The following is a 25,129-nucleotide window of genomic DNA, read 5'->3' on the forward strand; positions in this document are numbered from 1 at the left end:
GTGCCACACAATTTTTGAAGTTCACTTTTAAGGTGAAAAGTTCACTTTTAAGGTGAAAGCATAAGGTTTGTGAAAGCACGCTTCATCATATTTAGGGATGGGTCAACAAAGACGCAAAATATTGTCACCTTCGTTGCCCACGTGAGGGCCTGAACGTTCATCGTACCAGTTAAAAAAACCACTAACCACCACAACCAGAATCACAACTACCAACTGTCGCTTTCCATCCAGGTGTAGTGAGACGCTACCGGGTTCCGTCATCACCGCTTTGAACGGACTCCCCTCGAAAGGCACCCCGACATTGCAACCGTGAAACAAGCACCACAATTTTTTGGACTCGCCATAACTCATGAGATTATTCTTATTGCCGCATCGGGGGCTATGTTGAAGCACAGCCCAACGGTCAGCAGCACTTAGTTGTGTGCGTTGCCCTGCGATGTACGACAGTCTGTACGGACATTTTGCGTCACGCCAAAAGCTACTTACAAGTCACCTGTGTGCCTGTGTTACCTCTCAACGTACCGCGTCTATAGACTGAAGGCTTGAACACTTACACGCGACCTGTATATACCTGCCTGCAAATACCGGACACTACACCGCATTTTATTAGAACGCCTGTTTGCCAACCAACGCTTGACACCCCCCCCCGACCGCGGTGTGGGTGTTTGGGCGTCTCTCGGGCCTTCCATGGGGCTGAATACCGGTACAACCAGTTGACTTGGTGCACATAAACCAAAAAATCAGTTCATCATATGTTAAGAGTCTATGTCATCGAGTGGTGCTGTTCGAAGCGCGCGCTTGATCATATATATGTGCCGCTTTATTTGCTCATATGCCCCTGTGTGTTTGGGGGAGAATCAGCAGCAGCATTAGGAGCAGCCGCAGTGATTGATGGGCCACAGACCAGCAAGGACCGACGTACGCGTGACTTCAGACGGCGCGTGACTGCCATACGGTACGATACAAATGGGTCGTACATTTATTACCGAATCACCGTATGTCTCTAATGACCACCATATCCAGAGTGGACTCATGCATCCGCGGACCTTACCTCGGCGGGTGTGGGCGCCCGCTCACTTTGAGTTTTAAATCTGTGGCTGTCTGGCAGATGCATATGTGTGCGTATGTATGTATTTAATGTATGTATTTAATGTATATATGTAATATATGTGTGTAATGTATGCGAGTGCATATGCATGTGCTGTATAAGCATGCGCTCTCCCCCGAGCCCCCCCCTCACGCCTACTGCCAGTCTGCCAGCCAGTAACAGTGCCGCAGAGCGCAGGTCAACCCGTCCCGTCCCGTCCCATCTCATCCCCCCCTCATCTACCCATCAGTCCGTCCATTCACCCACCCAGCTGTTCATCAGTTCTTCCATGCATTCATTCCCCCCTCCAAGAAACCCCTCCCCATTCTACTTCCCGACTTTAACCACTTACCCTCCACACGCACCACACGGGTGGTACGTCGCCTTCGGGAGTTCTTTGCCCCCCCCCAAAACCCTCCTCGCCTCGTGGCTGCTTGCACCCTCACTTTTGCCGCCACCGACTCCGTACTGCTCTCTTACCACCGCCACCACCGCACACCCCTCCTACCAGCGCCACTGTCTCCCCCTCAGAGCCAACCCCCCAACAACCGCCCGGGTTCCAGCATCCCCAAACCGGGCACCTGGGCCCGCACCCCGCAGCCCCCGCGGCGCCGTTACCCGCGCGGCGGTGGCGGCGGCGGCGGCCCCCGGGCTGACACCGCCGTGACTCCGAGGGGGGAGGGGCAACCCCTTGTCATTTGGGCTGAACTATTGGTGATGATGATGTGGAGGTCCCGGTGGGATGCAGGACTGCTACTTGCTCTGCAGCCGCCGCTGCCGCCGCTGCAAGACGGGGCCGCTGGGCGACCGCTGGGTCTCCGGAGACCCTACTGACCCGTGGTTCACCGCACAGCCGTAACGACCGCCGTTGTTGCGGCCGTGGCCGCTGCCCCCCTCCAATACTGCTTGCTCCCCGGGGTGTCGCGGGTGCCGCTCAGACTGGCGCTCACTGCCTCACCCACTACTCCGCTGCCCTTGCTGCCCTTGCTGCCATTGCTGCTAACTGCGACTGGTACTGCGACTCGCATCAAAACGCCTATCTGCACTGGACATCGCAGCAGTAGCAGCAGTGGCCGCTAGCTGAAATTCACGTGTCGTGCCAGCGGCTGTTCCTGTCGTTGATGTTTCCACTTCCGGCACCGCCGCCTGACCACCGGTGGCCTGACCGGCTTCCGCCGCCACCGCCGCCACCGCCGCTACCGCCGCCGCTTCTTCCCGCGCCACCTCCTCCTCCGCCTTCTCACTGCGTTCCACCTGTGCCACATGCACACACAAAGACAGACAGACAAACACATGCACAACACCGGTGGGTGCGGCGCATGCATGAGACCCTGCTCGCGAACAGCTCAGCGTCATGGGCCCTTCATCAGCGGTACAGCGGCTCACGCAGGCACTCGCACTCGCACACAAGCACACTCTCTCTCTTTCTTACACTCTCGTACGCACACTCACACACTCGCTCTCACACTCGCTCTTGCATTAACACGCTTGCGCTCACACTCGCACTCGCACGCTCACACTCGCACCTACACGCTCACACTCGCACGCACGCTCGCACGCACGCTCGCACGCACGCTCGCACGCACGCTCGCACGCACGCTCGCACGTACGCTCGCTCGCACGTACGCTCGCACGCACGCTCGCTCGCACGCACGCTCGCACGCACGCTCGCACGCACGCTCGCACGCACGCTCGCACTCGCACCCTCGCACTCGCACTCGCACCCTCGCACTCACACTCTCACACTCGCACTCGCATTCACACTCTCACACTCGCACGCCGCACTCGCACACTCCCACGCTCACACTCGCACTCCCACGCTCGCACTCGAACTCACATGCCACACTCCCATTCACGCTCCCTACCCTCTCCCTACCCCCCATCCCCCGCTCGGCCCGCGCTATCCATTTCTCTTTGGCGCCCTACCACTCTCGCCAGCCACTTGGCCAGTGCCGCTCCGATGAATATCTGACAGAGCTGCCCCACGATGGCGGGCAGTGAGAGCAGCCCCTGCTGGGCGGCGTCCCGTGTCATGAAGGTGATGGTGGTCACCGCCACGGGGGCGCTCTTCTGGGAGGCCATGATCACCACCGCGATGGCCTCACGCAGCGGAGCCCGCAACACGAACCTGGGGCGGAGGGGGAGGAGGGGGGCCGGTTATTGAGGAGGGCACTACATCCCGGAAATCATGTGAACACATACAGGTGTATATATCCCCCTTATTACCCCCTTACCCCCGCCCCCCGCCCCCTTTCCTTGCGCTCACCAAACCACCAGGTAGTTCCCCAGCAGGTACAACAGGTGCATGGACACGGCCAAACCCATCATTGCAAACACGGGGCCCGGTCGCTGAGCCAGCAGCAGGTCGCGAGCCGCGGACAGGGTTTGCCACACCACGAATGCCAGGGAGGTGGTGGACGTCAGGGACAAGCCCACGCGGTAGGTCTTGGCAAACCTCTCCGCGGCGGGCCACGCCTCGCGTGCAAACTGCAGTACGGCAGTTGTATGGAAGTTAGAGCGGGGGAAACATGGGAAAAGGTATCCATCGTGAGTTTGTTGGGGTTGGTTTGTACTGCATTTGTTATTATTTGGCCTCCTGTTGCGGCTTCATCCGTACCTTACCTTTCCAAGAATGAACGGCACCAGCACCGTGATGGCCAACTTGATGAGCAGGTCGGTCACCTGCCCGGGAAGGAGGGTCCATGGGGCAGCGGGAAAGAGGATTTCGAGCACCGAATGCAAACGAGGAGGTTGACGACGTTGAGGAGGTTGACGACGTTGAGGACGTTGGGGAGGTTGGGGAGGTTGAGGAGGTTGGGGAGGTTGAGGACTCCTCAATGAGGAGGTTGGGAAGGTTGGGAAGGTTGGGAAGGTTGGGGAGGTTGGGGAGGGGGAAGGGCAGAGGTAGGGGCATTCCTCCTAATCCACTTAATGTCAACCACAAGACGACAGACAGACAGACAGACAGACAGACGTCGAATAGCGGCGGTCGCTACCTACAACAGCGTGCATATGCACACATACGCGTGCATATGCATACCCCCCCATCCCCTCCCCCTTCGCCTCCAACCCCCCTCACGACGTACCTGCACGTCCATTTTGAGCTCCGCCGGGCCCCCTGCCGTACTCCCCTTACCCGCATGTCCCGGCGGCAGTAGCAGTCTGAGCTCGGGCGGCATCGTGAACACCGCCAGCGCGTTAGTGCCCACGGTGAGCAGTAGCGCCATGGCGCGGTTGCCCCCACACGCCTCCGTGAGGGCCACACCCACACCCAGGGTGGTGGGGGCAACGGTGAAGATGGCTAGGCCTGAGGGGGCAGGGGAGGGCGACGGGGGGGGTTGGGGGAGGAGAGAGGGGGCGGGGGCGGGGGTGGAGGGAATGAAAGGAGAGAGACCAGACTCAAAAACGTGCGACCCGCAGGAGCCAGACGACGGAGAGGACCTCAAATTCTCAAATTTAAATTTAAATCCGAATCCAAATTTTAAATTCAAACTCAAAAATCTTTTACAAAGTCAATCCAGTCCAACCCGTATTTAACCCAAACTTCCCAATCCCAGCCCAGTCGTGCCTCCCAAGGCCATGCACGCGCACCCGTAGCAAACTCCCAGGGATCCAGAGGCGCCGAGCGGAGTGCGAAACCGAGGCAGGGGGTGGCAATTAAGATGGATACGAAGCCGTACATAACCACCGGTAAGTTCCGGAGCGCCAGGGCGCGCTTCACCTCCGTGGTGTTAAGTTGCAGCCCCGTAATGAGGAACACCAACACCATGGCTGCCACCTGTCGTTACCGGATTAAGTAAGAGAAAGCCGTAATTGTGACGTTTGTATTGGTCGGTTCTGCTCGGGAGCATGTCCCGTGGGACACCAAATTCGTCAATCGTCAAACGAGCTATGCGCTGGTCGGGATGGCGTACCTGGCAAATCCTAACATTGCCCAGAATTGATACGTTTGCAAGGAAACGGCCAGGTACAGGCCAAGCAAGGGCGAGGCCAAGCGCGACCAGGAATGCGATAGGAAGGTAGTTTTTAATGATGAACGCCCTGAAGTTCCCAAAAATGAAAATATGTTTGTTACAATAAATTTCCCTTTGCAAGGCTCAGCAGCTCGTCCTTTTGTCCTACTTGGTCTTTTCCCATCGGGCCGCCCAGCGTGATGCCGTGCTTCCTCCCGCCTCAGCATCTTGCTTCTCAGCCAGCATGATTACGATTTGTCAATTATTACATGTGCTTTGCGCGGCCACAGGAGACCGAATAAGATAGCAAACCGGTAATGCGTGCTGTAGCGCTTCTACGCAACGCGGAAAAGAATTCCCTTTCATGACAATTGTGCGTCATCTGTGTTCACCGCCAGCCTTTGATGTGCAGACCCTTGCGGCGGATAGATAGCACGACATGGCCTCCTGGCCTCCGACATCAAGCCGGTAAGCCGTGTAATATGACCTACGGCTCACACAAAAAAATCGCATTGACCAACCATGAATCCAAGCTACAAAGCTGGCAATCCATAGCGACAACCTTGCGCTGCGTGCCCTTCCGTACCTGTCTGCGCAGTATCCCGTACCTCTACCGCTCATTTACTGCCGTCATCCGAGTAAATACTGCCGGCAAACTACTTCGTTCTAGCAGCGAAATCTTGAGAACGTGGAATGATAAAGCTGAAAACTAGCGACGGTAACCAGGTTGAGATAACCGTTGGCAAACGGTCGACCCTGGGAACACTGCGCTAAGAGGCAACCTGCAATTACATACATTCCGCCTGTCGTACAGGTGTACGGTACAGAATATCCGCGCCATGCCTGGCTCCCAGCGGTGCCTCAAAAACCCCCCAAACACTCCGCCCTTTGAAATCCCTTCACGGGTGTCACGCCAAAACATCTGGAGCGCACAAATTATGTGCCACGACCGAGTTAGTCGCTATCCGCAGGTGGTTAGGCCAGCCGAAGGTAGTTGGACGAATTTCGTCTTGATTTAGTTAAGACTTTGGGTGTTGCCTGACTAGCGTATAAGGCGCTTTCTGTTGTAGTTTGAGGATATTCAGTCTCTCCCCGGGGCTCCCCGCCCGCCAAAAGTTACAAGTTACAAGTTCCGCACGGGGTCCGTCAAAGCCGGGAGGCCATGGACTATATACGTCGAAAGTTGACTCCACCATACGAAAACTGAAGGCGGTTTGGTTCCTGCTACCTAGACCCCGCCTCATCCAGTCACCCGACATCCGTAGAGACAGATCAGCCATCACCACCACCAGTTCAGCATGCGAAAACAAACCCATCAACTAGACCTGATCTCTCAACCTCATCAGCAATCCGTACACCTAATACTCCCGACCAATATGGTCTGGTCGGTGACACCTCTGCAGTTACCAGATGAAGGTCCTGGGTTCGATTACTGGCCCCACCAACAGGAGCGGCATACCCCTCAAAAAATCACCAACCCAACTGGAATGGCTGTGCCAGCGCAAACCTTGATCCAATCCACCAACAGCAGCCGTCACTGCGCCCCGTCCTCAACTGAGACACCGCGAGCTGCATGCGCCTCCAGCTCCCCCCACCTCTCACCTCTCAACCTCTCGCTTCTCGGAGCCCTTCCCCCCGCCTTCCTCCACACAGCTCTCGGCTCCGGCTGCTTAGGAGGGGGCAGAGGCCCCTCACGCCCCTCCCACTAACTAACTAACTAACTCTCACCCCGTCTTCCGCCCCGCACCGGTACCCCGCCAACACCATCTCTCCCCCCCCGCCCACCCAGGGCCCACCATGCCCCCCCACAGGAGCCCCGCCCAACCTCGCACCCCACCCCAACCCCACCTCACCGCCCCTCCACTTTCCTCGGTGTAGCCAACCCCACAGGACCCAACAACAGCTCCTGCAGAACACCCTCCGCTGCCTCCCAACCGCCACAACCGCCACAACCGACGTAGTCCCATGCCGCCCCGTGGACCTGCCCCTCCGCAACCTCCGCCGCCTCCGCCTCCGCCAGAGCGACACGGGCAGCTCGCAACCAGGCGTGCGCCGCGGCCTGCGACCGGTGCGACTGCCCCCAGCCCCGCGGTGCAGTATCGGGAGTTGTTCTCGCAACACTTTCGGACAAGGCGCCATCCCGGTGCTGCTGCTGCTGCTGCGGATGATGATGATGATGATGATGATAATACTGCTGCTGATAACATTGCTGCTGGTGCTTGTCGTGGGAGTGGAATTCAAGTTGGTTGCTGACGTCGGCCCCCTCGACCCCTTGCCGTGGTGGTTGTGGCGGTTGCGGTGGTGGTGTGATGGTGGTGGCGAAGAGGGAGGGTGGGGTTCTGGGACCCAGCACTGCTTGGAGGCGCTGAAAGGGGCGGGAGGGGGAGGAGGAGGAGGAGGGGGTGGGTTTGGAGGATGAAGCGGGGGCGGGCGAGGGGGAGGAGGAGGGGGTGTTAGCAGTATTTCCAAAAGTAGGGGGCGGTAAGCAACGACGCGGCGGCCAGAGGACGTCCAAACTGGGGTCAGTGCAGGTGGTTGTGGTGGTGGTTGGAAGTTGGTGGTTGGGAGGTGGTGGTTGGGACGATGGGTGGATGGGTGGGTGGTTGGGTTGGGGTGGAGTGGGGCGTTGGAAGCCGTGGAGGCTGTGTGCCCTTGTGCTCGTGGGAGGCCAACTTCCAATGCAGCGGAGGCACCTCTACTAACTGCCCTCTGGTTGACAACCGGCCCCGGAGGTGAGAAGTCAGATCGGGGGGACTCCAGAGCTTAACCATGGAACCCATCCGTGATGTGGAAAAGCTGAGGAAACATTTCTTAGCACGTGTCTCAGCTGTGATGTGCATGTATGTATGTATGTATGTATGATGTGTGAAACAGGGGGGTATATCTTCACCCGTGGCAGCTACCCTGCGAAACCCTGCCTTCCCCAATATATCGGGGCACCCTCATCCAGTCACCCTAGCCGACTACTCAGTGGATCGCTCAGGTTCCGCACCCACCACCAGCATCCAACAGAATCTGCCGGGTCGACAGCGGCCCAACTCCATTCCTGGTCGGCTCGCAGGTTAACTTTATGTTATGTACGTATGTATACATATACATATATATGTATATATATGTATACATATATATACATATACATATATATGTATATATATGTATACATATGTATATATATGTATATATATGTATATATATGTATTCATGTATTCATGCACATGTACGTCTGTCTGTAAACTATTGGGCTTGGGGAAAGGATAGGGTGGGTGGATGGAGCCCCACAGCCCCAGCTACGTCCCCCGCCCCCCCCCGCCACACACACACACACACAACCTACCTCCCCCGCGCACCGCCACAGGTCCTCCGGCAGCTCCTCCCGCCGCCATTTGCCGCCGCTGCCACTGTCATCACCTGCACCACCGTGACCGCCTCTTCCGCCAGCGTCGCCGCCACCACCTGCCGTACAGCTCCCGACGGGCGGTCTACAGTCCGCCGCCAGCAGCGACCTCTGACAGACAGCATGCGACAGAAGCGTCACGCGAAACGCCGCCGCCGCCGCCGATGACGTCGCTGCCGCGGCAGTAGCTGGACCTGACGGGTCAAGTCTCGGCGACGTCGCTATCGCGACGAGCTCGTACAACGCTTCCGACAGTGGTTGGATGGCTGCGGAACGGGGTGGGCAGAGACAGTGCCCCGCCGCCGCCAACGAAGCTAGCCACAACAGACACGCGCGCGCAGTGGCGGCGGCGGCGGCGGTGCAGCACATGCCGCCATGCGAACCCGTGTGGGTCGGGGGATGAACCGCCGCCGGCTGCCGCCCCGGCAATCCGCCGCCACCACCATCGCCTTCTTCACGACGTCCCAATGTACGGTGCGAGGCCGCGCTGGCACTTCGCGACAACGACAGAGCTGCCGTAATTGCCGTACATACCAAGCGTTGGACAGCGCCACTGCCCAGAGGCAAGGTAAGCGCCTCGGCATTTCCTAAGTTGCTGTGCGGCACAGCTCCGACAACCGCTATCGCGGCCGCTATCGCCGCCGGCGCCGCTGGCGGCGGCACAGGAAATGACGAGCGCAGCACGGCCTGGCATCAGTGGAGTACGGCATTTGTACGTCAACGGGGGGAAGACTGCTGGCCGTCGTACAGGGTTTTTGCGTTTAGGGGCGACACAGCAAAAGTAGAAGCGCGAATGTCGTACCTGTAACCACATCTGCAAACGACGAGTTGAAGCGGAGGTTGGGAGTGCACCCTCGCCGCCGCCGCCGCCACCAGCGCTTGTGGTAATGACGCCGTACAGCTGTAGCAACACCGCCGGCGTGGCAGCCGCGCGCCACAACGGCTGCGTCCGCCACGGCGGCAGCGCCGCCGCCAGCCCCGCCAGCATACTGCAAGTCCAGGCCGCCAGCTCGCCGCTGCCGCACGCTCGCGCCGCCCGTGCCAGCGTCCCGGCGGCTTGGCCGTACTGGTGTACGGCAGCATCGCCGTCATGCCGCCGTAAGCACACCCGGCGGCGGATCAGGTCCCGCAACGTTCCCAGGGCTAGCACCGCCGCCGCCGGCAGCGCCGCCGGCTCCGACGACATGTGCGGCACCCGAACCTGCCGTACGACGGCGGCACCCGTGCTACCGTACCGACCACGCTGCGCGTCCTGCACTGCCGACGCCGCCAGGTGCCCCAGCCAGGGCACGAAGCCTGCACGATCATTTGGAGTTGATGCGGTGATTTGGTGGACCGGCCATCACCATCCCCCCGTTGCCCCTCAGGCTCGCGTACAGGCCGGCGGCGTGCTCGTACATTAGACCCTTGGCGGGAGACGCAGCCCGACAAGGAGGGGTAATACACACAGACACAGGCGTTGTGGGGTAAAGCTATCCTGGGGGTGGGGTGGCGGACACCCCAGGTTTGCCTGCCTGCCTGCCTGGCGGCCCCCCCTCCCCCTTCCCCCTCCCCTCCGCCCCCCCCAGCCGCCTCACCCGTCACCATCACCAGATGTCGCCCCAGGGCCGGAAGTCGGGACAGCGCCGCCAGCACATCCAGCGCCAGGGACGAACACACAGGCAGACCACCGCCGCCGCCACCGCCGCTGCCACCAGCGGCAGAGACAGCGCCAGCGCCAGCGCCTATTGTTCCGGGGGCTTCGCCGTCGACGCCGATGCTGTTGCCAGCGCCTCCGCCGCCGGCGGCGGCGTCCAGTGCCGCCGCCCGCGAGCCGTACAGCGCCTGGCAGACCTCCGCCACGAACTTGCGGCGGCAGATGGACCCGTCGAGGGGTCCCTGGGGTTGGGGGTGAGAGAGTGAAGGGAATTGTGTATGTGGGGTCAGTCAGTCAGTAAGTCTGTCAGTCAGTCAGTTGTCAACATCTTGGCAATGAATGCCGCCGACAAATGGGCCCCCGCTACCACCACCCCCCTCCTGGTCGTGTTTTCTGGTAGGGTCCGGACTGGGACCGGAATTGCCAATTTGGATCCAATTTGGATCCCATGAAATTTCGGCGCACCTATCGGCCACTACACCAAGGCGAAGTTAAGAAGTATGTTGGTTTGCTAACTGTCGCTAACCGTTGCTAACTGTCGGTTTTCAGTTGCATGTCATGTCTGGTTGGGTTGAGGGTGTCTGTGGAGGTTGGTGGAGGTAGATGCAGCAGCATGATAGGGCAGTAGCATGGCAGTAGTCCCCCTCAAATGTAAAGCATACAGAGGACAACAAACATACACACGTACACACATACACACACGCACGTCGCACTGGCACCTACCACGGCCCCCCACCGCAGCAACCCCAGTGCCCAGCTCTGCTCAGGTCGCTGTCCAGGGGCTCCAGCAGCCAGGACTCTAGAAGTGCGAGGGGGAGGGGAAAGGGAGGAAGAAGGCGGGGGGATACCAGTCGTGCGCGAAACACAGCGTGTGTTTGCTCGCACGTTGTTGCGTTGGCTGTGCCTGTCTGGCAGCCGCGCGAGCTTAACTACTCGCCCTCCTACCCCACCTCCCTTCCCCGTCGCGAGACGAAACGAGAGCGTTGTTCCCGTAATAAGTAACATCAATATGCGAACACGCGCATACGCATACACACAGACAGACAGACAGACAGACACACAGGCACACAGATGCACACACACCGTACAGACGCACACACATACATTTAGATAGACGCACACACACACACACACACATACATACCTGTTGAACAGCGGCGGCGTGGTGAGGTCCAGGGAGGGTTTCCGGCCCACCAGGCGGCTGATGGGTTTGAACATGGGGGCCTTATCCCCGGGTGGCGGGAGAGCAGGCCGAAGTACGACGGTGGTGGTGGTGGGGGGGGAAAAGCGACACGGACACTTAAATCAGTGCAAGAGGAGGTTCCAGACGGAGAGGAGGTCGGCACCCGGGGGTGACACACGGGGGACGCAAGAGCAGCAGCAATAGCAGCAATAGCATTAGCAGTGCGATGAGCTACAGCCCCATGGGCGCCCCCGGACAGCCGGTGGCGAAATCAGGTCGACAGGAGATGTGCCACTCATCCTCTGTCGTACCGATAGCACACTCTCCGGACGGGGACCAACCCCGTGCCATCACGACACGTGGTTCTGTCTTTCCCCCATAAACACACACAGGCACACACGCACACAGAGACGCAGCCTACCTGGGGCTGCATGAGCACGACGGCCGCCTCCGCAGCGAAAAGGGCGCTCAGGTGCGGCAGCTGCTGGAGAGGGGCCGTCACGGCGTTGCGCACGTGGGCCAGGAGGGCCTTATGGCGGATAGGGAGGGGAGGGGGGAAGGGGGGGAGGGAGGGAGGGAGGGAATAAATGGATAAATGGAGGGAAGGCCGCAAGGCAAGTCCACAACGGCGTTTGCAGTGATAGTGGTGATGGTGGTGATGGTGGTGATGGTGGTGATGGTGGTGATGGTGGTGATGGCATGACTCGGGGTGAAAGGAAGGGAGAGGGACCTCTACCCCTACCTCTACCCCTACCTCTGCCCCTACCTCTACCCCTACCTCTACCCCTACCTCTACCCCTACCTCTACCCCTACCTCTACCCCTACCTCTACCCCTACCTCTACCCCTACCTCTACCCCTACCTCTACCCCTACCTCTACCCCTACCTCTACCCCTACCTCTACCCCTACCTCTACCCCTACCTCTACCCCTACCTCTACCCCTACCTCTACCCCTACCTCGTACCTGCAGCTGCTGTCGCTGACGGAAGTCAGCCGCAGCTCGATGCGCTCCTCGAAGGTCGGAAGGGCCCACTACGCCGGCGGCGGCGGTGCCGGCCGTACTGCCAGCACCACCCCCAGCGGTGGCGGCGGCCGCCGCCGGGAGGAAGGAACCCAGCGCCGCCGGGCCCGCCAGCCCCGCCGCCGCCGCCTTGCCCTCAATAGCGCGCGCCGCAGCCGCTCTGGACCCCCCCCCCGCCGCCGCCGCCGCAGCAGCAGCAGCAGCCTCCAGCGAGTCCAGCTGCGCCGCCGCTAGCGCCAGGGCCTCGTACGACAACGTCCTCAGCCCCACATCCTCAACCGCCAGGCAACGCAGGCACAGCGGCAGCAGTCCCCAACCTGCAAGATCCTGTACGGTGGCGGCGCCGTCACGCAGACAACACACCGTGTACGGCAGCAGCCATGCGGGGTCGCCGCCGTCGCTGCAGCTAGTGGTCCGCGGTCGTCGTAACTCATCGGCGGCGGCGGCGGCAGGTGCAGCACTGGGAATCGCCCAAGGGTCGTCCTCCTCTGCCGCGAGGGTACGGCCCGCTGGGAAGCAGACGCACGCCAGTGCTATGACCCGTGGGTCACTCAGCTGGTTCTCCGTCACGGCGCGTGTCCGCAGAGCCGTACGGTCGGCAGCAGCACCAGCAGCAGCTGTGCCGTACGCCGCCGCCTGGGCCGCTGCGCTGGCCTGGTAGTACTGGCGTGCTGCGGTCCCGCAGACGTATCCTGAGCGGGCGAGGGGGCTGCCGCCGCTGAGGCGCCGAGTGACGAGATCTGCGCACCGGGGGTCTTCACACGCGGGGTGGGTGGGAGAAGGGGTGGGGTTGGTAGTCATGTTGCTTGAGAAACAAATGAAGGATGGATAAACTGCCGTACGGGGTGGGGCGGCCACGTAGAGAGGATAACAGAGGGAGTGAAGTGGGAGTGAAGAGGGAGTAATGGTGATTCCAAAGATCCTAAATGTTGCGACACCGTCGTAGCGACCGATCTGCTAGAGTTCAGGTAGGAGGTGTGGAGGTGCGGAAGGCAATCGCAGAACCTCCTTGGATCTGGAACTGGATCTGGAACTGGATCTGGAACTGGATCTGGAACTGGATCTGGACTGGATAGCGACACGCACCTCCCTCTCTCGCTTTGTAAATGTAATACATGCGCTGTATCGTCGGTACGACGCGAAGGCGCTACCACTTACCATCAGCGTCGTCGCCATCGGCCGAGTCCGCCGCAGGCAGCGGCAGCAGCAGCTCGTCCAAGCGCAACAGGACCCGAAGAACAGCACGGTCTGATTCCCGCAGGCTAGCGCCGTACGCGCATTGCAGCAGCTGTAGCAGCGCCTCCAAAACCGTACGCTCCGCGGCGCCGTGGCCAAAGGCCGCCGCTGTAGCAGCAGCAGCAGCAGCAGCGGCGGCGGCGCCGTCGCTACGATTCCCAGCACCCGCTTTGCCACAATGCCGGCCGTGTTGGTCGTACGTGTCATACGCAAGCCGCAGGTCCAGCAGCGTTTCAAGCAAGGTAGCAAACTCCGTACGAAGCGCCTCAACTGCCGCCGCTGTACGGCACTCGTCCGTATCTGTCTGTGCGGCATCCTGACGGGGGACCGCCGTCAGGCCGCCAGCTCCGGCAACGTCGCCCACTGACAACAGCGACACGAGAGGTAGCGGCAGGCGGGCCAGCGCTGGCGGCGGCGGCGGCGCCGCCGCCGCCGTCGCCGGCGGCGCAAACATGGTCAGCAACGCCGGGGTTGTGATGAAGGACTCCAACATCTCGCCAGCGGCAGCCGCCGCCACGGCGTTAGGTACGAGACCGTACGGCAACAACATCGCATCGGCACCAACGTCGTCCACGTCGTCCTCGCTTACACCTTCTTGCATCCGCTTCCCATTCTCATCGTCCGTTTCTGTATCAGCTGCCTCCATTTCCACATCCTTGTCGGTGTCTTGCTGTACATCCTCCTCCTCCTCCTCCTCCTCCTCCTCGCTCGTAGTCCCTCTGCTACTGCTGCCACTGCTACTACTGCCACTGCTACTGCTACTACTGCTACTACTGCCACTGCTACTACGACGGCGGCCATTTTCCGCTGCCTCGGAGTCGCTGTCGCTTACGTCGCCGCCGCTGCTAAAGGACATGGTTGCTGTTCCGCCCTCCTCCTCCTCCTCCTCCTCCTCCCCCTCCTCCTCCTGGTCCTCTTCACTGCCCTCCTCCCCCTCCCCTGGAGCGGCGGTGCCATGGAGGTGCACACCGCCCTGAGACTTCCTCACGAGACCCGGGGGGCCACCGTCGCCGTCGTCATCATCGTCATCGGTTTCGCCGCCGCCGTGGTCAACACTGCTACTGCCGCTACTGCCGTCCGGATCAGCGTCATCACCCTTCGCCGGGGCTGTAGCAGCCGCGGCGTCACCGCCGTCGCCGTTCCCGCCGGCTGCAGCCTGAGGCAGCAGCGCCGCCAGCACCCTCCGCAGGCAGCGCAGCGCAGCGCGATCGCTGGCGGCGTGTACGGCAGTGGCGGTGGCCAGGGGCTGCACCGTACGGCATATCGCGGCGAAGGCAGGTCCCTCCCTGGCGCTGTCCGGCAGGTCCGCCAGGAGGTCCCCCACACTGCCGTCCAGGCAGCCAGAGGCGGTGGCCAGGAGGCGCCTGACGCCCCATCGAGGCGGGGGCGAGGGGAGCCGAAGACAACATCACACATGCAACAAATGTCGTACCATAACGAATGTCGTACCACTACAGACGTCTAAATCCGGGGGGTTGGGGCCTTGAGCCGCGCGTGAAGAGGGGAGAAGAGAAAAACACAGCGACTTGGGATGCGGGGAACGCGCTCTAACCACACGGACTCCCGAATTGAGGTGTGGTGGCGGTCGTGGCGGTGGTATGTTGTGTGTTGTGTGGCACGTTCAAGTCCAACAGCGCTGCAGCCCAGCTGGCCTCCAACGGATGCCGGAATGGGCACAGGAAAGGTAAAACATCCTGGAGCCTGGGGCGCTGTCCATTCACCGATGCCTGAGCGGCCGTCGCTTTCCGTACATTTCCCCTCACCCCATCCCAAAGGAAAGTGCGTTCGATACCGTACCTCTGCGCGGCGCTTCCGCCGGCCCCCGACGGGAGTACGCCCTTGCCGTACAGCGCCGCCAGCGTCGCCGTTGCGGCACCCAACACGGCGGCCACGGCCGCCAGCTCCGTGGTTCCCCATGACTCAGCGGCGGCGGCCTCGCCGCCGTCGCTGCGGCCGCCATTTCGGCGATGCAGTACGGCATCTCGTAGGAGCGCCTCCGCCAAAGCGAGTTGCTCCGCCGAGGACGCCAGCGGCGGGCGACCCGTCAGGTCGGTCCCGCGTCCCTCAACACCCTTACCCCTGACTCCGCCGCCGCCTCTGTCGCCGCTACCCTCGTCGTCGCCGTCATCATCGCCGTCCAGGCTTAGAGGAACGCCTGCAAACCAGCAACCACCGCCAGGGCGACCACCGGTCGGTGTCGTCTGTCGGTTAGACCAACCGAACATCGGCCAACGACCTCAACGCTCATATGCAAGCTGAGTCCCAGAATGTGCGTGAGTCACTGGCAATGTACCAAAAGACTCAAGCAGAAATAGCAGTAGCAGTAGAAGTCGCAATTGCAGTAGCAGTGGCAGCAGCAGTAGCAGCAATAGCAGTAGCAGGACCTGGAAAGGAGCCCCGATGACACAGAACTGACGTGAGAACACATGAATCTGTACGATATTGCCGTACACGACACGGGATGACGTGGCACGGCACAGGGCAGTGTAAGGTCTACAAAACTCTTATATACCTGCGGGAGGCAGCAGCTTGGTCAGCGTCTTCAATAACACGGAAGGCATCGCTACGCCTCCGCCGCCACCGCCGCCTCCGCCACTTCCGCCGCCTCCACCGCCTCCGCCACTTCCGCCGCCTCCGCCGCCTCCGCCGCCTCCGCCCTGCTGCTGCTGCTCCTCGTGGTCCTGCTGCCGAACGTCTTCTCCACCATAAGACAGATGCAGCAGCCTGGCCAGCAAGGGTACCGCAAACGTCCGCAGCCGCTCCACGGCGTCGCGCGGCAGGCCGCTATCAGCTACAGCCGCAGCCAGACCTCCGTCGCCGCGACTTCTCCGTCGCCGGCCACTGCCATTCGCGGCGGCGGCGGCGGCGGCAGCCGTCACCTTCCTGGCCTTCCGGGTGAGGTACGCGAACAGCGGCTCCCGGAAAGCGCGAACCACCGGGTCCGACGCAACAAATCTGCCGCCCACGTCGGCGGCGCTTCTGCCGTACGCCGCCTCTGCCAGGCGGGTGTACGTGTCCGCCGCCGGCAGCAGCCGCGCCAGCGCCAGCCTCCGCCCGAGCCCGGGCCGCCGCTGCTCTTCCGCCGTCACCACCGCCGGCAGCACTGCTGCAAAGCGCGCGTGAAGGGCCGGCGGCCCTAGCGCTAATGCTGCCGCCGCGGCGTCAGCGGCGGCAACACTACGCGGCGCAAGCCGTACGCAGGCTTCAAGCGCATCTGCCGTCACCTCCAAGGCCAAGATGTGACCCGCGGGTCCTTGGAGACCGCAGCACAGTGCCGTCGACGCTAACTCTGCTGCCCGCTCGGCTGCGCCGCCGCCGCCGCCGTCACCGACGCCGCTGACGCCGGTACCACAAACAAGCGACACCAACTCCGCCTGTACGGCAGCAAAGACCTGCCGCAATCGGACCCCGTTGCCGCCGCTGCTGCTCGCATCGCCGTCGTCGTTAGCCTCCTCCCTCTCCCCGCCTTCGCCCCGGTTGCCGCCACTGCTACTGCTGATGACGTCCCCGCCGCTGGCCCTTGCTCCGAAACCCCCCAGCAGCGCACGCGGGTCTGCCAGCACGGAGGCCGCCAACGCCAGCCCAGCTTCCAACAGCCGTTGCTGCCGAGCTACCGCCGCTGGCTCCAACACGCCGTTTGCGGCCGCCTTGGCTTTCCGCTTGGCCTTCGGTGCAACCTCAGGAGCGGCTGTAGCAACAGCGGCAGCACTTGCGGTATTGGCGGCGGCCGCCGCCGCCGCCGCCAGCAGCTCCTGGACGAGCGGCAGCAACTGCCCGGCGGCGCCGTGGCGCGCCAGCGGCAGCAATACCTCGACGGCGGCGTCAACATCATCGCTGCCGCCGCTGCATCGCCTGGCTTCGTCGCGCGTTAGCAAGGTCCGCAGGCAGGCAACGGCGGCGCGAATATGGCGGGCACACGCGGCACGTACGGCAACGATAACGGCAGCGGCATTAAAAGTCGTGGGATTCCCTGCAGTCTCCGCGCCAGGCCAAGCTCCCGCCGCTATCGTCGCGGTCGCCATCACCGCCCCGGCGGTTGTAGTGGTTGCCGCCGCCGCCACAGCCGCCGCCGTCGTCAACTGGATCCATAGGTCCCCCAACAGCCTCAGCGCGTGCCGACAAGCCGCCGACGCAACGGCGCCGATGCAACTGTCGACGTTTTGAACGCGGCGACCATGACGCTGCGGTGGCGCCGCCGCCGTCGCCAGGGGTGCCGCCAGTAGGACCGCCACAGGAGCGGCAGAGCTGCGCAGCACGCGGAGCAGCGTGCCGCACGCCACCACCTTGAGCGATGATCCTACATGCCGTACTGCCGCACTAGATAATTCCGCCGAGGGGCCCGCTGCTGGCTGCGCCGCCGGCAGGAGTTGCCGTACAAGCTGGAAGGCCGCGGCGGCACCGCCTGGAGATGACGCCAGGGAGCGGAGCCAAAAAGGAACGCTGCCGGCGGCCGCGATCAGCGCCCATGACGGAAAACTCGCCGCGGTGGCGCCAAAACGCTCGACGCCTCCGCCTCCGCCGTCGACGTCGACTGCGGAACCCAAACGACCCCCTCCCCCCCTCCGCCGCCACAGGAAATCCCCCTGCATCAGGACCAACGCCGGAAGCTGCCCATCCCAAGCCGCCGCCGCCGCCGTCCACCGCCAAGTATCGCTGCCGCTACTGCCGCCGCCGCCGCTGCCGCCAGTGACCACCTCCAGCGCTGCCGCAGACGGCCCCAGCTCCCAGCCCTGGCCGCCGCCACCATCGCCCTCCACGTCTTCTTCCGCTTCACCCAGACCGCCGCCGCTTTCCCCCGCCTTCGCACCACCCTCCTCTCCAGCTCCTCCATCCCCCTCCGCCGCCACAACACACAGCATCTCAGCGGGCACCAAGATGCAGCGTGACGCCAGCGGCTTTAACAGGGCGAAAATCCACAGAGCCGCGAGGAGCAGTTCACGTGGACCGGGGACCGACGGCGGCGGCGCCGCCACCGCTGCCGTTGCCGCCGCCGGCAAGTCACTTTTGCCGTTTCCGACACTCCCAGGGTCGTCGTCAGCAGCGGCGGGGGCGCCGGTGGCCGCTAACGACGGCGGCGTTTTCCGTACCGCGAGCTGCAGTAGCCGTACAGCATGTGCCGCTGCCTCCGCTGGTTCAGTGCAGTGACGGGAAAGCAACAACGATGCGAGGGACGCCGCCTCCGCCAGGTGCGCACAGGCCGCCGCCGGCAGCCCCTGGCTACAGCTGCTGCTACTGCTACTGTCATGACCGCCGCCGCCGTCACGGTCCTTCTTGAGTACCTTTGCAGCGGCCTTCACACATTCACGCAGCTTCTTAGAAAGGCTCTTCGTCGTTGCCGTACTTTCTGCGTCGCCGTCGGGCTGCGTGCTATCGCCGCCGCCGCCATCGCCGCTGCCGTCCCCCACGACCTCGACCCGTAGGTTTCCCGGGGCCGAGCTGTCGAGGCCCCCAGAGGCGACGCATGGTGCACCTGGCGGCGCCGCCACCATCGCAGCCGCCGACTTTCTTCGTCGCTTTGCCAGCGGCTCTTGGCCCGGTTGCTGTACGGCTGACGCTAACCAACATCCTGCATCTGCTGACTCACCAACGACATCCGGCACCGTCGCGACAAGCGCGGCGCGAGAACGGCAGCTCTTACGCAACCAGTCGTACAAAGACCGTAGCGGCTGCCCTTCGGGAGGTAAGCTGATGGCCTAAATAGGCATGGGGAGGGAAACGAGGAACAGCGAACAAAGAGTAAAACATGCTGATGGTGATTGTGGCGATTGTTTACTCCAGTTCATTTCATTTCATTTCATTTTTTAGCAGGAACATTACAAACACACATTACAAATCAAACCCGGCTTGCTCATCACCACGATCTTCACCATCGCCCCTCCTCATCCACTCATCCTCCCCAGAGCGCACCTGGCCCGCGGGTACGGACGACGACGGCGGTGGCGGCGGCGGTGGTTCGTGTTCCGGCGGCGGCGCCGCGGCTGCGGCGGCGGTGGCTTTATCCGCCAGCAACGCCCGCTCTAACAAGTGCAGCATGACCCACGGGTCATCCAGCTGCTGCGTCAGCAGGTGCAGTACACCTGTACGACCGAGGAGGATACGAGCCGAGGATTGCGTGACTTGAGTGAGATACGGCAAAAAATGCCGCTGTGTGCAGCCCCGGTCATGAGCAGCTCGGGTAGAGGTCGGCACGGTGCAATACTGCGGAGCCAGGGGGGACCTCAGCGCCTGCTTGAGCACAAGGAAGCTAAAAAACACATCAGGAGGAAAATTAGATGGAAACAGCGACAAAACCGCCGCCCCGCCCCGCACCCTCCTCTCCATACCCTCCCCAGCAGCCGGCCCCCCCCCCAGCCGGGTGTCCCACCGGCCACATAGCCGCATACCGCCGCGCGCTCCTGCTCCCCGCGGGCCCCACTCCGCCGCGACCGCAGCAGTCGCAAGCAGTTCCGCAGTGACAGAGCGGCCAGCGGACTCACAGGACCCCGGCTTGGACACTGGGGGGGGGCGTAGAAAGTAGTACGATGGAGATGGCGGGCTAAGAACGGCGCTTAAGTACGGCGCTTCCTTTACAAACGCCACAGACTCAGCCACAGACTCGGCTTTTCAGAATCGGCCGGGCCCCCGGTCAGGAGGGGCGCGGGGCAGCAAAGGGAACGCAACAACGCAACACAATTGGGAAGATAGCGCCCCGGGTGGGAGAGTCCGTGTGCTTTCCCCCTGCCTGCATAGGCCGGTCATGGAGCGCCCCCACCCCACCCCACCCCACCCCCCACCCCACCCCCCACCCCACCCCCCCGTACCCGTACAGCCTCCGCAGGTAGCCAGGCACGAGTCAACTCGTAACCGTCCTGTAGCAGCAGTAGCAGTAGCAGCAGTAGTAGCAGTAGCAGAGTAGATGGAGTAATGGAAAGTAGCAGAGCAGCAGTCGTAGTAGCTGAGTAACAGCAGCGCAGCAGTAGTAAGGGTAGCAGTAGCTACCACAGCCTCCCTCCCCCCCACACACACACACCTGCGGCCGCCTGCTCGCCGCTACCGCCAGGTTGGCCAGGAAGCTCAGTACGGCATCAGCACCGCCACCAACAAGGGGGGAAACCTCGGGTGCCGCTGCCGCTGCCGCCGTTGCCGTACGAGGCACCGGTTGCGACGGCAGCATCCACAACCAGATCCGCAGCTCCAGCTCGTCCCATCCCCAGTTGTACGGCACGTCAGCGCCGCCACCGGCAAGGGCTGCTGCTACTGCTGCCGATGCTCCGGGACCTTCCGCCGCTGTGGGCGCCATGCCGCCTAGAAGCAGCGGTTTGAGGCGGCAGACCAGCAACTCCCCTGCGACGTGTGTGTATGTATGTATGTACGTGTGTAAAATGCATAAATAATAATAATAATGATAATAATGATGATAACAATAATGATAATAATAATAATAATAATAATAATAATGATGATAATGATAACAATGATGACGTGAGGAGTATTCGATGTGACGTGATGTGATGTTCGGGTCTGGGGAAACGCGCGGTACCCGGTGGGGGGCTCTCGATGCCGACTAATCACCGCCCCCATACACCTCACACACCACACCACCCTGGCAGATTGAAGCACACCTCCCCTCTACCACATCATCGCCTCCCTTTCCTCCCCGCGACTGGTGGTGAGTTATTGCTTCCTCACTTCTGGCGCATCAGTCTATCCTTGGCATCAGCTTCACTCGTTCGTGATGTGCCGTCGTCTTCCCCCCCTTTCCCCCCGCTTCCCTCCCCCTTTCCCCCCGCTTCCCTCCCCCTTTCCCCTTCCCTCGCCGCCTTGTTGCATTATCACTGCACCGCCACTCCAATCGGACCAATCGTCAAACCCGAATCGACCCACCGGCGGATTGCCGTACAGCAGGCGAAGCCGCCCCCGTCAGCAGCCGCAGCAGCGGCAGCACCAGAGCGGTGCTGAGCGGCGCCGCTGACGGCCCAAACCCCGCCGCCGCCGCCGGCTCCGCCACCGCCGCCGCCAATACGCCCATTAGCGCCGCCTGATGTTGCTCGTCCAATGCCAGTACGTCACCCTACACGACAACGAAGCTAACTCACAACAGCGGCAATGATCAGCACCACTACGGTACGGGCATGACACTCCTCTGCCCAGCTGGGGTCGTGCCCCTTGGCGGCACTTTCCTTCCCTCCTCCCTGAAAGAGATACGAGAACCCGCCATTGCGTTGTACCTCCATAACCCCCATACCACGCCCGATACATACATACATACATACATACATACAGCACTTAGCAGCCAGGAAGGAGCCCCGGACAGACGACGCCCGCCGTGGCGGGGGCCGCTACGCACCGGCGGCAGCAGCTTGACGGCGTCGAAGTGCGCATCCGCCGCCGCGTCGGGAAGTAGCCGGCAGTAGCTCGCAATCACGTCCAGCAGTCGTACCAGCACCGCCAGACGAACGCGCGATGGATCCCTTGCCACGGCAGCACCGAACACCGCCGCCGCCAGCAGGCCTCCTCCCTTTGCGCCGCTGCCGCTGCCGCTGCCGCCCTTAACCACAGCCCCGGGCGATCCTCCCTCCTCCTCCTCCGCCGCCCCCGCCTCTTCCTCTTCCTCACCACCACCACGACCAGCATCAGACCCCTCTTGCTCGTCCATTTCAACTGCCGTACTCGCAGCCACGTCCTTCATCCGCACATCCCCTCCGTCTTTCGCCGCGCCTCCGCTGCCGACGCGGCCGCCGCCGCCGTCTTTTCCAGCTGCGGCTTTCTCCGACTTGGAGCGCCCTAAAGCCGCCCCTAAGGTTTCTACCGCCGCCGCCGCCGCCGTCGCTGTCGGCGCACTGTCCCGCTTCTCTAAGGCGGTGTGCAGAGCCTGCAGGATGCCTAAGTCAGGCAGCCGGGCGCGCACGGTGCTACAGAGACGGCGATGGAAGCTAGGCCATGCAGCCGTGCCGCCGCCGCTGGCGCCAGCGGCGGCGGCAGCAGCGGCCGACGCCGCTACCAACGCCAGCAGCGGCTCCACGCTGCGCATCATCGCCGCCACGGCATCCAGCGTCAGCGCCTGAACCACGGGTCGGTCGTGCTGCAAGCCGCGGGACAGGACCGCCTGCATGTGCGTGTTCACGCATGCGTGTATACGGCAGTGCATACGTCAGCGCGGGTTTCAGGGAATACTTGAACGAGACGTGCCGTACCTTGGACAGCGCTGGCGGCATGCAGCAGCGCATGTGCGCGCGGACAATCGGCGAGTCGGCTGACGGCGGCGGCGCCGCCGCCGTCGTCAGGCGGTCCAGCAGCGGCGACGGCGCGACGGCGGCGGCGGCGGTGAGGCGTGCCGCCAGGGTCATGGCTGCTACCCAGCGGCTACTCAGCTGTCGCAAGGAAGGAAAAGGAGAGGAAATGGCGCAGGGTGTGGCGGTAACTTTTGAGTAATGGAAATAGCCCTGGGGCCAGAGGGAGCTGGCGGTGGTCAGGTTGGGGATATCATGACCAGGTTTGTGTCGTCCGTATTAGAGGAGCAGGAGGGCGGGGTGTCGGGCAGCAGATGGGAAGAGCCGGGGAGCCAGGGTGAGGGCTGGGGAGCCAGCCAGTCAGGATGATGTGGGCCCAGCTGCGTATGGGCCGTACCGTACGACGGAACATTCCATTAACACATACCTTGGGCTGAAGATCGTACGGCAGCGAGCTGGCAAATTCCGCCGCTAGCCACGGGCAGCGCGTAGCCACCTCATTCAAAAGCCGTACATGTCGTACGTGGTCCAGCGGACGAAGACGCGGCAGCAGCCGCAACAATCTCTTGACGCCGGGGCCGTGCTGCGGCGCGCCAGCGGCGGCGCCACTGTCCGGCGACCCGTACGTCATGAGACCGTTTGCGGGATTCGTACACAGCATCACGAGAACCTCCAGTGCCGCCTCCGCTGCAGCGGCCGCTGCATTCCCCCTCCCCTCCGCCCCCTCCGCCGGCTCGTCGCTCGAAGCTGCGATCTCTGCCAACTGTGCCAGTGCCACGTCACCGAAGGGCTCCGCACGCAGACGCGGCGGCAGAGCCGCCGCCGCCGCCGCTGCTGCGGCGGCGCCACCAGGCACCGCTGGCGCCAGCACGCGGCGGCCTAATATAAGCAATGTCTGTAGCACGTGCCCCGGCGGATCCGCCGCCATGTGGTGCAGTAGCCCGCCCGTCAGGGCGCGGAGGGGCAGCAGCCGGGCCAGAGTGGCGTGGTCCGCGCTGTCCAGGAGGGCACGACAGAAGCGTACGAACATCGCCCGGCGGGGCCGGAACAGCACGTTGGAGCGATCCCAGGCGGAGGCAGTAGCTCCGCCGTCGCGGCGGCGGTTGGACTGCTGCTGCTGCTGCTGCTGCTGGGATCCGGCAGCTCCACGCTCCGGCCGCTCCCTACAACGCAACGCAAGGGCAATACTATGGAGTTACTACCCCCACCCACCCGCACAACTCCCCGTGTGTGTGTGTGTGTGTGTGTCCCGCCCATAACGCCAACATCCCCCCCCCCTTGTGTTGTGTTTCCGGGCCCCCTGTTATCTCTGGACGCACTTGGAGGGGCGGCTGATCCGCGTCAGCGCCGACAGCGACCAGTCGAAGGCGGTCACCAGGTCCCGAGCCGCCACCACGCTATGCGCCGCTATCGCAGTCAGCAGCTGCAGCGCCGCATTGGCAGTCGGCTGATGGTCCGAGCCAAGTGCATGGTAAAGGGACTTCAGGCGGCGGCCTAGAGCCAAGGAGATGAGCTGCTGCTGGGCGGAACTGACGAAGGACATCGCGGCCGCCGGCGGTGCAGCGGCGGCGGCGGCGACGGCGGCGGCTTCATCACCACTGCGGTAGCCACGGTCGCGCCTACGGGTGTGGCCATGGCTATCCTGCGTTGGGGCTTCGGTCGCTGTGAGCTCTGCGGGTGGCTTCGCGGCTAGGATGTCCGCGATTAGGAGCAGCAGCTGCGGAAAGACCCGTGGGTCTTTGATGGTGGCTTGCGCCTCCCATATGTTGCAAAGCTCCGTACATGCGGGGGATATGCGCATGTAGGACAGCAGGTGCTGCCAGCCCTGGGGTCCGGGTCGGCTGATGGCATCATGCAAGGCCTTGAGGCCTGTAACAGCAGCGGTTAGACAGCGGGACGGTGGCAGCGGTTGCGATAGCAGATACCATACTAGCGAAGAAATGGGCTGCGAGTCGCTCGTTGGCGCTTGGCGACAGCTTGAGGTCAATTTGAAGTGTGACTGGTTGCGGCCTAGGGCTGGTCGTGCCGAGGCCAACACGAAAAGAAAGGTATATACCTGATAGATTGACATCAAGCTCCCTGATTGCACGCAAGGCTTCCGTTGTCTTAACCAAGTCGAAGCTGTCTATCGCCGCCGTGGACATGGCGGCCAATTCCGCTTCGGAATGTTTTGCTACCTGTAGGCAGTGCCTATAGAACGATCGGTATTATTAGACGTCTCTTCCTGTGTTATACTGCATGTCCAATAGCGATGCCAACGATGCGCTTGTTTCCCTTTCCCTATTGACTAAAAGGAAAATTGCATCCATCGTAGCGAGTAATCGTTCCTTGAATACAGAGGAAACGCGGCTTTTAGTTCGTCGCAACCCTGCCCGAGTACCGAGGAACCTGGCTACTGAGGACCGACTA

General features: G+C 62.4%; 1 protein-coding gene across 1 annotated transcript; it reads right to left on the reverse strand.

Moving 5' to 3' along the window:
* Positions 1–755: 755 nt before the first annotated feature.
* Positions 756–24,864, reverse strand: VOLCADRAFT_86859 (uncharacterized protein; the record flags this gene model as incomplete). The annotated part of the gene is made up of 29 exons (XM_002946625.1): positions 756–838; positions 2,254–2,341; positions 3,014–3,215; positions 3,354–3,574; positions 3,710–3,769; positions 4,174–4,394; positions 4,679–4,865; positions 5,002–5,128; positions 6,894–7,099; positions 7,295–7,405; positions 8,375–9,121; positions 9,237–9,730; positions 10,012–10,312; positions 11,675–11,782; positions 12,219–13,030; positions 13,434–14,177; positions 14,607–14,875; positions 15,309–15,666; positions 16,216–18,981; positions 19,096–19,204; positions 19,419–19,588; positions 19,876–20,005; positions 20,521–20,834; positions 21,375–21,561; positions 21,838–22,596; positions 22,685–22,861; positions 23,148–23,883; positions 24,040–24,589; positions 24,777–24,864. The coding sequence occupies 29 exons, from the start codon at positions 24,862–24,864 to the stop codon at positions 756–758; spliced, it is 11,325 nt and encodes a 3,774-aa protein (XP_002946671.1).
* Positions 24,865–25,129: the final 265 nt, after the last annotated feature.

The sequence above is a fragment of the Volvox carteri genome (assembly GCF_000143455.1).
Source record: "Volvox carteri f. nagariensis unplaced genomic scaffold VOLCAscaffold_3, whole genome shotgun sequence".
Taxonomy (NCBI): domain Eukaryota; kingdom Viridiplantae; phylum Chlorophyta; class Chlorophyceae; order Chlamydomonadales; family Volvocaceae; genus Volvox; species Volvox carteri.